The following is a 13,306-nucleotide window of genomic DNA, read 5'->3' as shown; positions in this document are numbered from 1 at the left end:
TGGTTCGGCGATACGATGGAAATGCCGAGTGTGAAACCCCTTCAGCCCAGACGTCACAGGCGAGCTGTCCCCGCAAAGGAGTCAAAGCCAGAAGGCGGCAGAGCGCTGCAGGGAGTCATCATGCAGTCAACTGTACAGAACAAGACCTTTATAGGACGGTATCTTTATGGAACTTTGTGTTCAAACCATGCCTGCCAAAATCCCTTGAACCCTTTGAAAATGGCTGGCTATGTCCTTCTTGGTAGAGGAATTGTCAAACTTAACGATGAGCTATTCTTTTTCAAAAAACAAGAAGATGGGTGTCCCTAGTTGCCGCCTTTCTCTGTGATGACAGGTGGCTGTCCGGAGTACGCTGCCTGGTGGGGCTTTTCGACAGGGTCCACAGACTAGTCTGTCCCCCCAAAGTAACAGACTTGCCCCTGTTCTCATGTAGCATAAGTAGTTTTTTATTGCTGTGCAAAGTAAAAGGGGTGTTGTGAAATCAAATCAGAAGTATCAGCACCAGAATACAGAGAATTATTTCCTCACTGTGGGATGCCGTAAACTGCCTTCATTCTCATACTTGAGAAACTTGAAAACTGGAGTTTTCTGACTTAGAATTTGTAAGAACAACAAAAACTGACTTCCCTGCGGGAAAGATGGAAATTTGCTGCCAGATTTCAACAGCATCACATGGCCGGTAAATGTGAGTGAAAAGTAAAGTCATGGTTTTATAAGCGCAGTCACTGATGAGTTTCTTCCATGTTGAGTAGGACATGTTGTCAGTTACAGCAGCATTAAAACCAACTATCAAAATAGACTGGACTAAGCCAGGGTGTGAATTGTTGTATCCAGATGGTTAAAAACCAATAAAACAACCGTAGTTATGTACGATGTGACCATTAGGAGAAACTGGGTGATGGATACTCGGGTACTAACTATTTTCTGCAACTTCCTGCAAGTCTACAATTACTTCAAAACAAAAAGTTTTTTAAAAGTAATAAAAGGTGTTCAATCATATGGGATATTGCATTACATCAATATAGTATACTATAAACTGTATAATACTATAATTATATACAAGATACATAGTTACTTCATGTCATTTTTTTAAGAGCAAGGTAGACTGAAAGTAGCTTGGCACAGCTGGTGATGGCTTAAGAAATGGGGTTTCGCAGCTACAGAGTGGCCCGGACATCCAGACCGCACCCCACTTCCTCACGTGGGTGACAAAGGATCCCAAGGGCCCTCACTGAGACCTGTCTGTGTCTTCACTCCCCAGCCTCCCCAGTGATTGAAAATGGCCAGCTGGAGTGTCCCCAGGGGTACAAGAGACTAAACCTCACTCACTGCCAAGGTAAGGATGACCAGGGCCGAGGCTGTGCGGGGGGAGGGAATGACAGAGGCCTGATGACGCAGGGACTGCCCCCTCACCCTGCCTCATCGGTGGGCACTGCCTGCGTGGTCTCCACTGGGCACCTCTAAGCCCCACCTGGAGGAGCTCTGGGGGTGCTGGTTGCGAGGCCCGAGGAAGTCAGGGGATAGGAACAGAGCAAGCTGAGGAGGGACCTGCGGCTGAGCCCAGCCCCCCACCCCATCTCCACCCGCCCCCTCTGGGACCTGGGCCAGGCACTTCTCTAGGAACTCATGGTGCTCTGTCTGAGGGTGCCGCCCCACTTTCCAGATGTCCACTCACCACCTGGGCTGATGTCCCTGGAATGGGAGGACTTTTGACCCCAAGGTGGGAGATCCAGTCAGCCCAAGTTAGTGGGGACCTCTGTGGACCTTCTCCAGCCAAGCCCATCAGTGGCTTTCCCTGCCTCATCCCACTGCCGGGAGGGGGAGATGGGAGGGCACAGGTGGAGGAGAAGGGACCATGAAGCACAACCCCTGGCCTTGCGGGCCTGGCTGACCGGCTCTGGGAGATCCGCTGGGCCCAGGGTGCCCTGCATAACAGATCCCCCAGATGGACAAGGCCCAGGGGTGCCTCTGGACAGAAGGGTGGGAGGTGGGGCTCAGCTATGGCTTTGTCATACAGGGAGTTCCAGTGGGGGTGGGGAGTGGGACCAGGATGGCAGAGGGGCCCAGGAGGCTTCACAGAGGGAGGTGGCTGCTGCCACTCCCCAGCTGAAGCTCTGAGTGAGGAGCCCCGGGTGGCTGTGGGCCTGGCCGCAGGTGTGATGTGACCGGGCCGTTCAGGCTGTGAGAAGCTTCTGGGGCTGACAGGTCCGTGAGGAACGAAGGCAGCTTCCGCCTCAGAAAGCTCTGAGAGCTGGATGCACTGCTGTCTCTGTGGCTACTTTGGGTGAAGCTGCATGAGAGACAGGGGGTGACCCAGGTGGCCTCCTCGGCACCTTCCCCCGGAGGCCTCTTCAGGGCTGTGGAGTCTGAGGAGGCCCCGGGCGGCCGGGCTCTCAGCGTGTGGGGCGCCAGGCCCCAGGAGGATTTCCGGCCTGTGGGAAAGAAAAGGAGTTTGGACCAGGCAAAAGGGCCGACATGTGCCCAGCCCAGCCTGGGGTCCCCCTCCCTCTGGGGCGGTGGGTTGAGGGCCCAGTGGGCAGTGGGTGTGGACAGCTGTCTGTACTCTTGCCCTTGGAGCTGCAGGAGGGCTGTTCATATTTAAACTGTCTCCAGTGGCCTCTCCTCCTGGCAATTTTCCCAGCCCAGGAGGTTCAAGTTATTTCCAGAATCTCACATGAGCTCTGCCCTCCATTCCCGGAGTCCGCAGGATACGGGACGCCGAGGGGCCCTCCCTGCAGACCCTGCCCCTGAATCCTCCCCCTCCCACATCCATGGCGGTAGTCTCATGTCTGCAAAGGGACCCACCCAACGCTGCACCCATGGGTGCCACCTCCCTCTCCCCCCACCCTCTCCCCTACTCCCACCGGGTGATTTTGGGGTGCGGTTGTGAGCTGTGTACATTGTGCCGTGTGCTGGTACCCAGGAGGGCCAAGACCTCGCTGCCACGCCAGGTGAAGACAAGCACCTGAACAATTACACACTGCAAGAGACACGCTCTGGGCAGAAAACAGCACTGGGTGCTATGGGATCACTCAGCGGGGGCCCTTCCCTGACTGGAGGACACCTGACCTAGACTTGAAGAAAGGGGAGAGCTAGCCAGCTCACAGGGTTCTAGGAGCTGGGACGAGCATACTCGAAGGAGTAGTTTAAGCCAGCTGGGGTTCAGCCTGCATGCACACAGCAGGTACGCAGGCATCCCAGGGCCTCATCAATGCACCTGCTCACCCACAGGCTTCAGAGAAACATGGCGGAGAGCCTTGGGTACCATGCAAGGGTGTAGGGGCTCCCAATGGGGTGGTAGGGAGCCCGGAAGCTTAAGAAGAGGGGAAGCAAGTCAGGTTTGTGTTCAGACGTATCACTCTGGCCAGTCTGGAGGCACACAGATCAGCGTCCCTCCCCAGCCATCCCTCCCAGGAGGGCATCCTGACCAGGGGGAGGTGGTCAGAGCCAATTTCTCAAGGGCTCAGGCCCTTCATTTCTGTGCTCAGAGCCGATTCCTCCAAAGCCTGTGGGTGAGCGGGTGGCTCCGATGATGCCTCTGGCCCTGGCGGTGGACGCCCCTCACACATCTTCACACTCACCATTATTGCTGCCACCACGGTTAACAAAGGTGACACTGCCCAGTGGGGCAGCGACTTCTTGGAGCTGACAGTGTGAGAGTCGGGGTCTCCTCTTCACAGGGAGAAGCTTCTGTCATGAAACAGTTTTGAGATCACAGAGGGAGCTCATGGAGCTCCCTTATCCAAGGCACGGCTTGCGTGTCCCCTGCTCACGGGCGGGGGTGGTGGGGGAGTGGCCTGCCTGAGGCTGGGGTGTTCGGAGGGCCTGCAGACCTGCCCTCCTAACCCTCTGCCTCCCAGCACCTGCCTCCCCCTCCTGGTCGGGGCACCTCCCTCTGCAGCTCACTGCGTATGAGTTCCCCAGACCTTGGGTTCCGCAGAGATGCTTCCGGGTTTCCCAAGGAAAGCTGGATGGGAGGGACTGGGAAGCCCTTTCTGCACCCTCCAGCCCCACTGTCCCCTTATCTGCTGGCCCTGTCTGCATCCCAGCACGCCGCTTACCCCTGAGCGACTCTGGGCAATTTACTCCCGGAGCTTCAGTTTCCCCACCTATAGGGTGAAGACGTGTGAACCTACTTGATAAAATCGTGAAAATTGAGTGAGGCATCACATGCAATAGGCTCTCAGAAAACATTAGCTCTTACTATTACGGTTATTATTACCAGTCACAGGACCAAGGAAGTGATTTGCCATGTTGATCTTGTTTTATCCTCCTATTCCAGCCCATCTGGTAGTTTACTCTTATTATGCCCATTTTACAGATGAGGAAGTTGAGGCACAGAGAGAGGGATCGAGTTAATAGAAGGCAGCTCCCTGGTTGTTGTCCTTTTACTTGGAGGAACTATTGGAAGATCTCTGCCCCAGCCCTGCCCTGCGTCAGGCCGTGGTGGGGCAGGCCCCTGGTCATCTCCTCCCACCCCGCAGATATCAACGAGTGCCTGACCCTGGGCCTGTGCGCGGACGCGGAGTGCGTGAACACCAGGGGCAGCTACCTGTGCACCTGCAGGCCCGGCCTCATGCTGGACCCATCGAGGAGCCGCTGTGTGTGTGAGTGCTGGCGGGGAGCAGGGGTAGGGGACACAGGAAGGTAAGATGGGACCCTCAGGGACCACGGGCCAGGCCCAGAGCAGAAATTCCCCCCAGGCTCCATCCCTTGGCCCAGTGTCTGCTACTCAACCTAGAACTGGGCCCCATGTACATAACTGGATCTGTCCCCTCCTGATGGGACAGAGGCAGCTGCTACCGCACTTTGGGCTTTAGGCATTTTTTGGGGGGGGGTTGGCAGTTTGGGATTTTCTACTCCTGTTTTCCCTCTAGTCATTTCTGGCCCCTCGTGACCTCATTTGCCATGGAAGGGTCGGTGTTGCTTCTGCCCTAACATCTGGCTGAGTGGTGGCTGCCTCTCCCAGCGTCTGAGCTTGGCCGCCTGCTCACTTAGTGCAGGCCTTTGGGAAAGGGCCTGTCTGCAGCCTGAATGCCGCCGAGGCCTGACCCCGGGGCCTTCCCATCACCCTGCAGTCCCTCGTGGTTCTGAGTGTGTCTGCGTCTGTGAGCACGTACATGTCACGAGTCGTATTAGCATTGTGTGCGTGCGTGCACACCCAGGCAGCTGTTTCCACTGACTTTTGTGGGTTCCAGCGGGGAGGGGCCCAGGCTGACAGGCCCAGACGGGGCTTTCCTGGGGCAGTGAGGTCTGACCAGAGCTGAATAAAGCCAGTCCTGACTGGCCGCTGCCAAGGGACAGCCCAGATCTGGCCAGCCACCCTGGCTCAGCAGAGCTCCCTGGGGCTAGCTAAGCCCTCAGTCTGCAAACCACGAGGTCCTGGGTCTGAGGAGACCACAGAATGAACGTCCCACAGTGCCACTCAGAGGGAGCACCTGTGGGAAGGGCGGACTCTGCCCAGTGTGTCTCTCCCGGGAGAGGGGACACCCAGAGAGTGAGGGGCCCAGGCTGGGGAGGACCTGCCAGGCTGCTCTCAGGAGGAGCTCATGGTGACAGGGACATATAATCAAGGCCTCCAGGGGCTTCCGGCTCTTCCTCCTCCCCACCGCGCCCTCCCCCCCCTCCCCCCACAGCTGACCACACCCAGAGCCCTTTATTAGGCAGGCGTATTTAATGTCTGAAGTGACGTGTTTATTGGTGCCAGAAAGAGACCTTTCATGCAGAGGGAAGCAGAGGTGGCCCTTTTCTTTCCCTCTGTCCTTAGTATTACCCCTTCCAGCCGCCTCTGATGATTCCTCTCCCCAGGAAGCGGGTGCTGAGACTAAGCGTCTGAGCCTTGCTCTCCTTCCTGTCACCTGACCAGGGCTGGGAGGACAGCTCCGCGGCCCCTCTGGGCTGGGGAGCCTCTTGATACACCCAGCGGTGTCGCCTTGCCCTGGGGCTTCACGTGACCAAGCCTTCCCTACAGCATCCCAAAGGGAAGTGGCCGCGGGAGGCAGATTATTTTTTATCTGGTTGGTTGTTGGTTTTGGGGGGGCGGGGGTGGGGCAGGAATCAAACCTGGAGACGCAGGCTCCTGGACTGACCGACAAATGACCTGTGTATAACACATGACCTTTGACAAGGCCTCTTCTCACGTGTCGCTGTGAAGAAGGTGTATTAGTCAGGTGCCTTTGGGTTACAAGTGACAGACACCCAGCTCAAACTACCTTAAGAAACAGTAATTCTTCAGTCCACACAACTAGGAGGTCTACAGGTAGGTGTGCCTCAGGCTTGGCTGGATCCAGGCACCCTCGGTGTCTTTAGAATGTCTCTTGCTCTCTTTCCTCCGGGTTGATTTCTTGGTCCTTCAAAGGTACCCACCAGATGATTCGGGCCTACATCCTCCCAGCTTTGTAAACTCAAAAAAAAAAAAGGGGGGGGATGGGGAATAAAAGTCATCTCTTTTCTAATAATTCAGGAGCAGTCCCGAAGCTGATTATCATCACTGGGCCTGCTTACCAAGCGCCCACCCCTGACTCAGTCCCTGGGACCAGGGACAAGGACTGCTCTCCTTCAACCAGGAAGTTGGGGGGGCGCCAAGAATGGGGGGGTGGATCCCACGGAAACACAGGAGGCCGCTACCAGAATGTGAGGGACAGGCATGCACCACCCATGGGGTCACCGTCATCATCACCCTTATTTCACGCATGAAGAAAACAAGGCCCAGGAGGTTACAGAGCTCAGGGTGGAGCAGGGAGTGGAACTTGGGCTGCTGGGTCCTGGCCAGGAATCCCCAGAGTCATCAGATCCTCAGTGTCGAGTGTTGCCCCCTTCACCCCACCCTGTGCCCCCTCATCCAGCCCTCTAAAGATTTCAGTCCCTTACAATGAGGCATGACCTCATCTTCTGCTGAGGTAATTTATAGGAGAACCTACAATATTTGCTATCAAAGTACAAGCAAGGGGACAATGGAGGTGGCACTGTTATTTTCGAAACCCAGCCTCGCTCGCACTCACTGCAGTCCACTGGATTCTGATTCATGGATCCTGCCGTCCATCAGCCCAGTCTGCACGTACTGAGCGTCTGCCTGCTGCTGCTGCATGCAGGGGGCCTGGGTTGCAAAGGTGGCAGAGTCCCTGTCCTGATAGGGCCCCCTCAGGCCTTTGGTTCTCACCTCCTCCCCTCTCTCCGGGGAGACTGGCCCCCAGAGCCCACTGCTCCCCACCAACGCCAGGCCCATGTCGGGCTTTGGGGATCACTTACCATTTAGCACCTGGGGACAAGTAGGCACACCCCCATTTCCCGCTGTCAGATTCTCCAAGTGGGTGGGAGTAAGGGGTTCCCTCAACCAGGTAACATGAGGAGGTGCTGAAGCTTCCACAACAGCTGTTCCGCCCCATGACGTTCCTGTGAGCGTTTTCAGGGCCCACACGCCCAGGCTGTGACACTGGCCAGGCCAGTCAGAGTGCACGCGACTGGCACCTCCTCCATCCTCTGCCCTCTCTGCTGTGCTTCCCCTCCCCCGGGCCACTGGCGCGGCCCCACCTGCTGTGTCTGTTGCAGCGGACAAGGCCGTCTCCATGCATCAGGGCCTGTGCTACCGGGCCCTGGGGCCCAGCACCTGCACGCTGCCTCTGAGCCAGAGGATCACCAAGCAGATATGCTGCTGTAGCCGAGTAGGCAAAGCATGGGGCAGCGAGTGTGAGAAATGCCCCTCTCCTGGCACAGGTAACCCTCGGTCCCCTTCTCAGCTCTGGCCCCCATGGGGCTTCTTCCTCTGAGCCAGTGGTCCTTCTCCCCTACGGGGACTCCAGTCTTCCTTCCCACTCGGCTCCTTAACCCAACCTGGAGTCCCTCTGTCCTTGCTGCCTCAGGAGCCCAGTCCCCCCTAGGGAGGGCAGGGAGGGCCCTGGGTTCCTGCAGGAGCAGCACCTCTCAGCATGTCCTCTGACCACGGGCCTTGCAGAGTCCTTCAGGGAGATCTGCCCTGCCGGCCATGGCTATACCTACTCGAGCTCAGACATCCGTCTGACTGTGAGGAAAGCGGAGGAGGAGGAACTGGCCAGGCCCTCGAGGGAGCAAGGGCCGAAGAGCGAGGGGACCCTGCCCCGGCCGGTGGAGAGGCAGCCACTCAGGGAAGTCACCAGCACCTGGCAGGAGGCCGAGACCATCCCCGACAAAGGTATCAGGGCTGGGGGAGATGCCTGCGGGGTTCCCCTTCCCCCTTGGATTACAACACCTCACAGAGCCACTGGGAGTTCATCCTGGACACACAGCGTCTCCTCTCTGGAGCCTCAGGAAAGGGAGTTTGGAGCAGCAGCACCCAGCCTGGGAACCTGCTCTCCCGACCTGGCATGACAGGAACGCCTCACTCCTTCCTCTCCCACCTGGGGTCCAGAGGTGCCCACGTCCCAGGGAGTTGCTGATGGAGGTGGGAGAGGTCAACTGCAGCCCCCACCCCAGCCGATCGGGCCTTTCCACCTCCGCCCCCGGCCACGCAGCAGCTGAGGCTGGCGCTTGCTGCAAGGCCCAAAGAGCCGGCTGGTGGATCCTGGGGAGCCCGGGTGCTATCGACCCCCAACCCGGCCGCAGAGTCAGAGCACTGACTCCAGCTCAGCGTCCCTGGGCTCAGGAGGCCTGGGGCTGGGAGGAGACCGGGCTTGGGCACCCCTGGCAGGTGCCCTTGGCGAACCGTGCAGAAGACAGGCCCAGGTTACTGGGAACACCAGCGGGCAGGAGGCCAAGGACGCATTAGGACCAGGGGAACTATGAGATGGCCATAGCTGCTCCAGGCACCTGGAATAAACAGATAAGGAAGTCAGGGCAGCCTGAGTTGTCATGGGAACTGGACACTGGCCAAGCCAGCAGCAACTCCTTCCTAGAACCGTCCCCCTGGCCTGTAGCCCGGGCGAGGGGCGGAGTGAATGGGTGTGACTGGAGGCTTGGGAGGGAGGAGGTGGCGGGGTGAGGAGGAGAGGTACAGCTAGGACCCACAGGGTGGGCCGAATCAGGTGGGCGGGGGCTCCTGCCAGCAGAGACTTAGAGGGAAGCAGGTCTGGGACACACCTCGTCGGCAGAGTCTGGGATGTGTGGTGGCCATTCTCCGTGGGGCAGGAGGGACAGAGGCAGGCAAGAAGAGTCTGAGGTCTCTCCCCCACTGACCTGCTGGGGACAAGGTCAGGAGGTCACAGACTGAAACAGCCCTGGCCGTGGGTGGAGGGGAGAAGGCAGCCAAACTGTCCTCCCTGAGCTCACGCTCTCACCTTTCCTTCCCAGGTGACTCTCAGGCTGGCCAGGTGAGTGAGTCCCCCCACGGGGGAGCTGGGCAAGCATGGCACAGATGGGGACCCATGGCCACCGAGGCTGCAGGGCAGTGTCCTGGGAGGGAGGAAAGGGAGAAGGATGGCATGTGGGACTTCACTGGAGAGATGCTGAAGGGGGAGGGTTGAGCCAAACACTCAGTTTTATCCTAAAGAAATTAACAACAACAGCTACTGTTGGTCAAATAGCTTCTAAGCTTTCTCGTTTGGGATGGTCTGTGGCCCCCTTCAGAAAGGAAGTAGGAACGTCTCCTGTTCGGGCTGTCACTCAAGCAGATGAGGTCTAGAACTGAGTCTGGATTAATTTCAAATCAGGCACTTTCTGAGCTTGATTTGCTTAAACCCCAAGGTCTCCTCTATGAGTGGCTCATGGGGACATGGGGGGACTGCCTCGAACCACTTCACTGAGAAATGGGGCTCCCGCCCCTTCTCCGTGCCCCGGGGTCCCCTGTAAAGAGCTGAGCGTTCTCCTAGAAAAGCAATCCAGAACAGCGATCTGCTTCTTCCCTCGCCAGTCTGCCGGTCCCTTCCCTGTCCCCTTCCCTGTCCCCCGCCCCTCCAGCCTGCTCACCCGACTGCCCCCCAACACCAGTTTTCTAAGGAGCTGCCTCTCCTTCTGGAGGACCACGTGCCATCTCTCCAGACCAAAGCTCCACTTCCAGTCCTCTGTCCACCTCAGCCCATCCTCCTCCTCCTGGTCCCCAGGGTTTGTCCACCTCTGCCCGTGGGCTGTGGGGAGGGACAGCAGGTAGGGCCTAGGACCCCAGCTTCATGTCACTGGCCCTGTGACACTGGGCAGGCTAGTTAACCTCTGGAGCTTCTGCTGCTGTGTCTGAGGTCACAGCATGGCTACAACACTGGCTGCTGTGACACTGGCTGGTGCACTACATACTTGGGTCCCTTTAGTCATCACAGCCGACGATCAGAGGGCAGCTGAGATTAATTAGGTGTAGACAGGAAGTGCCTAGTAGGACACCCAGCACGTACCACACACTGATCAGCTCTGGGAGTGAATGGAAAAGTGAGTGAGTGGGTGAGTGAGTTGGGCGGGGAGCCGGGTGGAAGGCAGTGTGTCACAGGGTGACAGAGGAGCCAAGAGAAACATCCTCTTATTTCTGTGCAGGTCACAGCCAGTGTTACCCAAGTACCTGCCTGGGTCCCAGGTGAGTCCCTCCTCCTACTGGCCCCCAGCTAACAGAGAAGCAGGGAAGGAGAGACCATCTCGTAGTGGCCTTAGTGCGTGTGTCACACAGGGCTCCAAGCAGATGAGGTCACACGTGACAACGTGACATGTGACCTCCATGCACCTATGGAGCTGGTTAGGCCAGCAAGGCACAGTGATGCTTTGCAAGTCTCCCGACCACAGCGTCCTTTCCGCATTCCGAGAGCCACCCAGCACGTACAGGAGACTGAAGAGGAAGCGGTGGGCGCAAGGAGTCGGTCCCCAGAGCTCTTCCGCCAGTGCCTGTCTTCCCTTGGGAACAGTTAGGGCTCTGCAGAGCCCAGCTGGGCGGTCGCTGGGGTTGGGGACAGAGCACTGTTCCTAAGTCAGAGAGCTGGGCTTCTGCTTCTTCTGGTAGAAAATGGGCACTAACACCCGCCCTGCTGCCTCCCAAGGCAGATGAGGTGCTGGTGTTCGCGGCAGGGCTCTGTAAACAGTGAAGCGCTTTGTAAACAGAAGAATGCAGAAGTGGGGAAGACCCGGCTTTGGCTCTGTGGCCGGGGAGCTAGGTAGCCTCGGGCAAGTGGCCATTTCTGCCAGCTCCCATCTTCTGGCTTGTGAAATGGAGCGTGAGACTGGATGAGCCTAAGATCTGATGGACTCTCAGGTTCTCTGACACCATCTAGGGCCAGGTCAAGTCTCAAGAGGCTGGGAGGCAGAAGGGGTGGCCCGCCCTAGGCTCCATCCCTGGAGGTGGAACAGCTGGGGCGAGGGAAGGGCTCCTGCCAGCATCTCCAGAGGGAGCACTGTCCCTGGTGGGAAGGCAGGTGGCCAAGGGACTGTGCCCACCTGTTCCCCCTCCCCTTTCTCCCTACAGAAGATGCCACAGGAAGACCAACGCCACCACTGCCTGGACCTGGGATTCCAGGGACCCGGGAAGAAGAACCAGTGACCACCCCAGCCAACGTGCTGGTGACCCCGGGCCCCCCAGGTACCTACAGCCAGCCCTGTGAGGGGCAACCACTTAGAGCCAACCCCAGGGCTGTAGGCCAGATGAGCCCCCCCGAGCTCAGTGCCCCTGACCTCACCCCATGGAGACCGAGGGGTGCCCTAGCAGACACAGGGGTCTTGATGGAGCATGATTCCAGCCAGGAAGGGGAAAGAGAAGGGACACCCTGGGGAAGGTCTCACTCAGAGATCTTCCTGGAGAATCCAGGGGGCCTCCAGAGGACGGGGAGCACTCGGAGCCCCAGGGGCCTGGCTCTTGCACTGTGACCCTGAGGCATCTGCGTGCCCTGGCAGCGGGCAGCGTCCTCCTCGGGGAGGGCTGACTTCGGGCTGTCCCCCAGGAGCCCCCAGGCTGACACTGGGAGCCATGCCAGTAACAGGATAGTCTACCAAAGGGGCCAGTGTGCCTGTTCAGTTCGGTCTGATTTAGCAAATGCTGTGAAGCCCCACTGTGCCACCACAGGCCACATCCCGAGCCCTTCCCTGGGTCTCCAGGGTTACCTCAGGGCTGTGGGTCAGGGCGGGGGTGCCCAGGCCGAGAGGGCTTCCCGCTGAGACATCAGAGTGCACGCAGGGGCCGAAAGCATCGGTCATTCAGCCCGTGGCCTGTCCGCTCTGTGTGCCGTAAGTGCAAGGCGCCTTTCCAGTGCTGGGGACAGAGTTCGTAAAGCTGCTCTCCGTCCTCTGTGCAGCCTCCACCCCGAGTCCTGGAGAGTCTCCAGATTGTTTCTGAAGTCATTGTCTGTCTCCGCTTTTTACCCCATACCACCCACACTGGTCCTTGTTTAAACTGTTCCAGCAGGTCTCCACGGCCCCGTGTGCCTTCCGTCCCATCCTTCTGAGTGAGGGGCATGGCAAGACGAGTGCGTGGTCTTTCAGAGACAGCTCTGGTCACACGCCCTGGGCACGACCCCCTTGCTCACACCTCTCAGTGTGGCATTTAAGACCCTGCCTAGTGGGCCCCAGTCCCTCTCCCCCGTTCTCCTAGAACTTCTCCCTAAGCACCCCGCTCACCAGATCTGTCTGTCTGTCTAGGGGAAATGGGCAGGATTAGCCAGGGAAAGGAATTGCTGGGCACTGGGGTGAGAGCCGGGCCCGTATTCAGGGAGCAGTCAGGCTGGAGACCTCAGCAGGGCAAGCCCTCCTCAGACTCAGGACATGGATCATTGGAATGTGCTTGGTCTGGGTCAGAGTGGTGTGCTCTTTCAAGCTTCATTCCGGTAGGGCTCAGGGCCCTGGGGGACATCTGGGGGTGTGGGGGGGTGGGAGGGACTTATATAGCCCATGCTGTATGTGTGAATGTGGGAAGGCCCAACCAAGTGTGGCATGAGGGTCCCTTGAGTCCCCCATGGCCTGCCCCCCACACTCTTACCACCCTCCTCCACTGCCTTTGCCCATCCGCTACCCTGCCATAGCCTCTGCTTTGCTCTGTCTCCAACAGATACTGACAGATGTGCCTCTGGAGCCACCAACATCTGTGGCCCCGGAACCTGTGTGAACCTCCCAGATGGGTACAGGTGCCTCTGCAGCCCCGGCTACCGGCTGCACCCCAGCCAGGCCTACTGCACAGGTATTCGCTCCGGAGCCCGGGGCACACTCAGTGTCGTGGTGGGTGGAGGCAGGGCTGCTGGGGAAAGAGTCCACGCAGCAGAAGGTCCAAGTAGTGCTGGGTGGTGTGTGGGTTGAGGAGGAGTGCAGTCGCTGTGGACAAACCTGACCTTAACCTTGGAGAGAACAATCTCTGGGAGAAGCATATGACAAGTCTTCAGGACTTCAGGAGAGTGGGAGGCCACCCCAGAGCTCCCCAACCCATGCCTGAAGCCCACAGGCC

General features: G+C 58.4%; 1 protein-coding gene across 2 annotated transcripts in view; it reads left to right on the top strand.

Annotated features, from left to right (window-relative positions):
- LTBP2 (latent transforming growth factor beta binding protein 2) overlaps window positions 1–13,306 on the top strand; it is an 88,029-nt gene that overhangs the window by 53,525 nt on the left and 21,198 nt on the right. For both annotated transcript variants that reach the window (XM_053673272.1, XM_037128195.2), the window contains exons 9-16: window positions 1,262–1,336; window positions 4,485–4,607; window positions 7,549–7,713; window positions 7,952–8,167; window positions 9,262–9,281; window positions 10,429–10,468; window positions 11,345–11,458; window positions 12,917–13,045. In XM_053673272.1, coding sequence (XP_053529247.1) covers window positions 1,262–1,336; window positions 4,485–4,607; window positions 7,549–7,713; window positions 7,952–8,167; window positions 9,262–9,281; window positions 10,429–10,468; window positions 11,345–11,458; window positions 12,917–13,045 — 882 coding nt within the window. The remainder of the gene's footprint in view (window positions 1–1,261; window positions 1,337–4,484; window positions 4,608–7,548; window positions 7,714–7,951; window positions 8,168–9,261; window positions 9,282–10,428; window positions 10,469–11,344; window positions 11,459–12,916; window positions 13,046–13,306) is intronic.

This window comes from Artibeus jamaicensis, unplaced genomic scaffold, assembly GCF_021234435.1.
Source record: "Artibeus jamaicensis isolate MK-2021 breed Jamaican fruit bat unplaced genomic scaffold, CSHL_Jam_final contig_851, whole genome shotgun sequence".
NCBI classification, from domain to species: Eukaryota; Metazoa; Chordata; class Mammalia; order Chiroptera; family Phyllostomidae; genus Artibeus; species Artibeus jamaicensis.
This window is presented reverse-complemented; position numbering and strand designations above follow the sequence as displayed.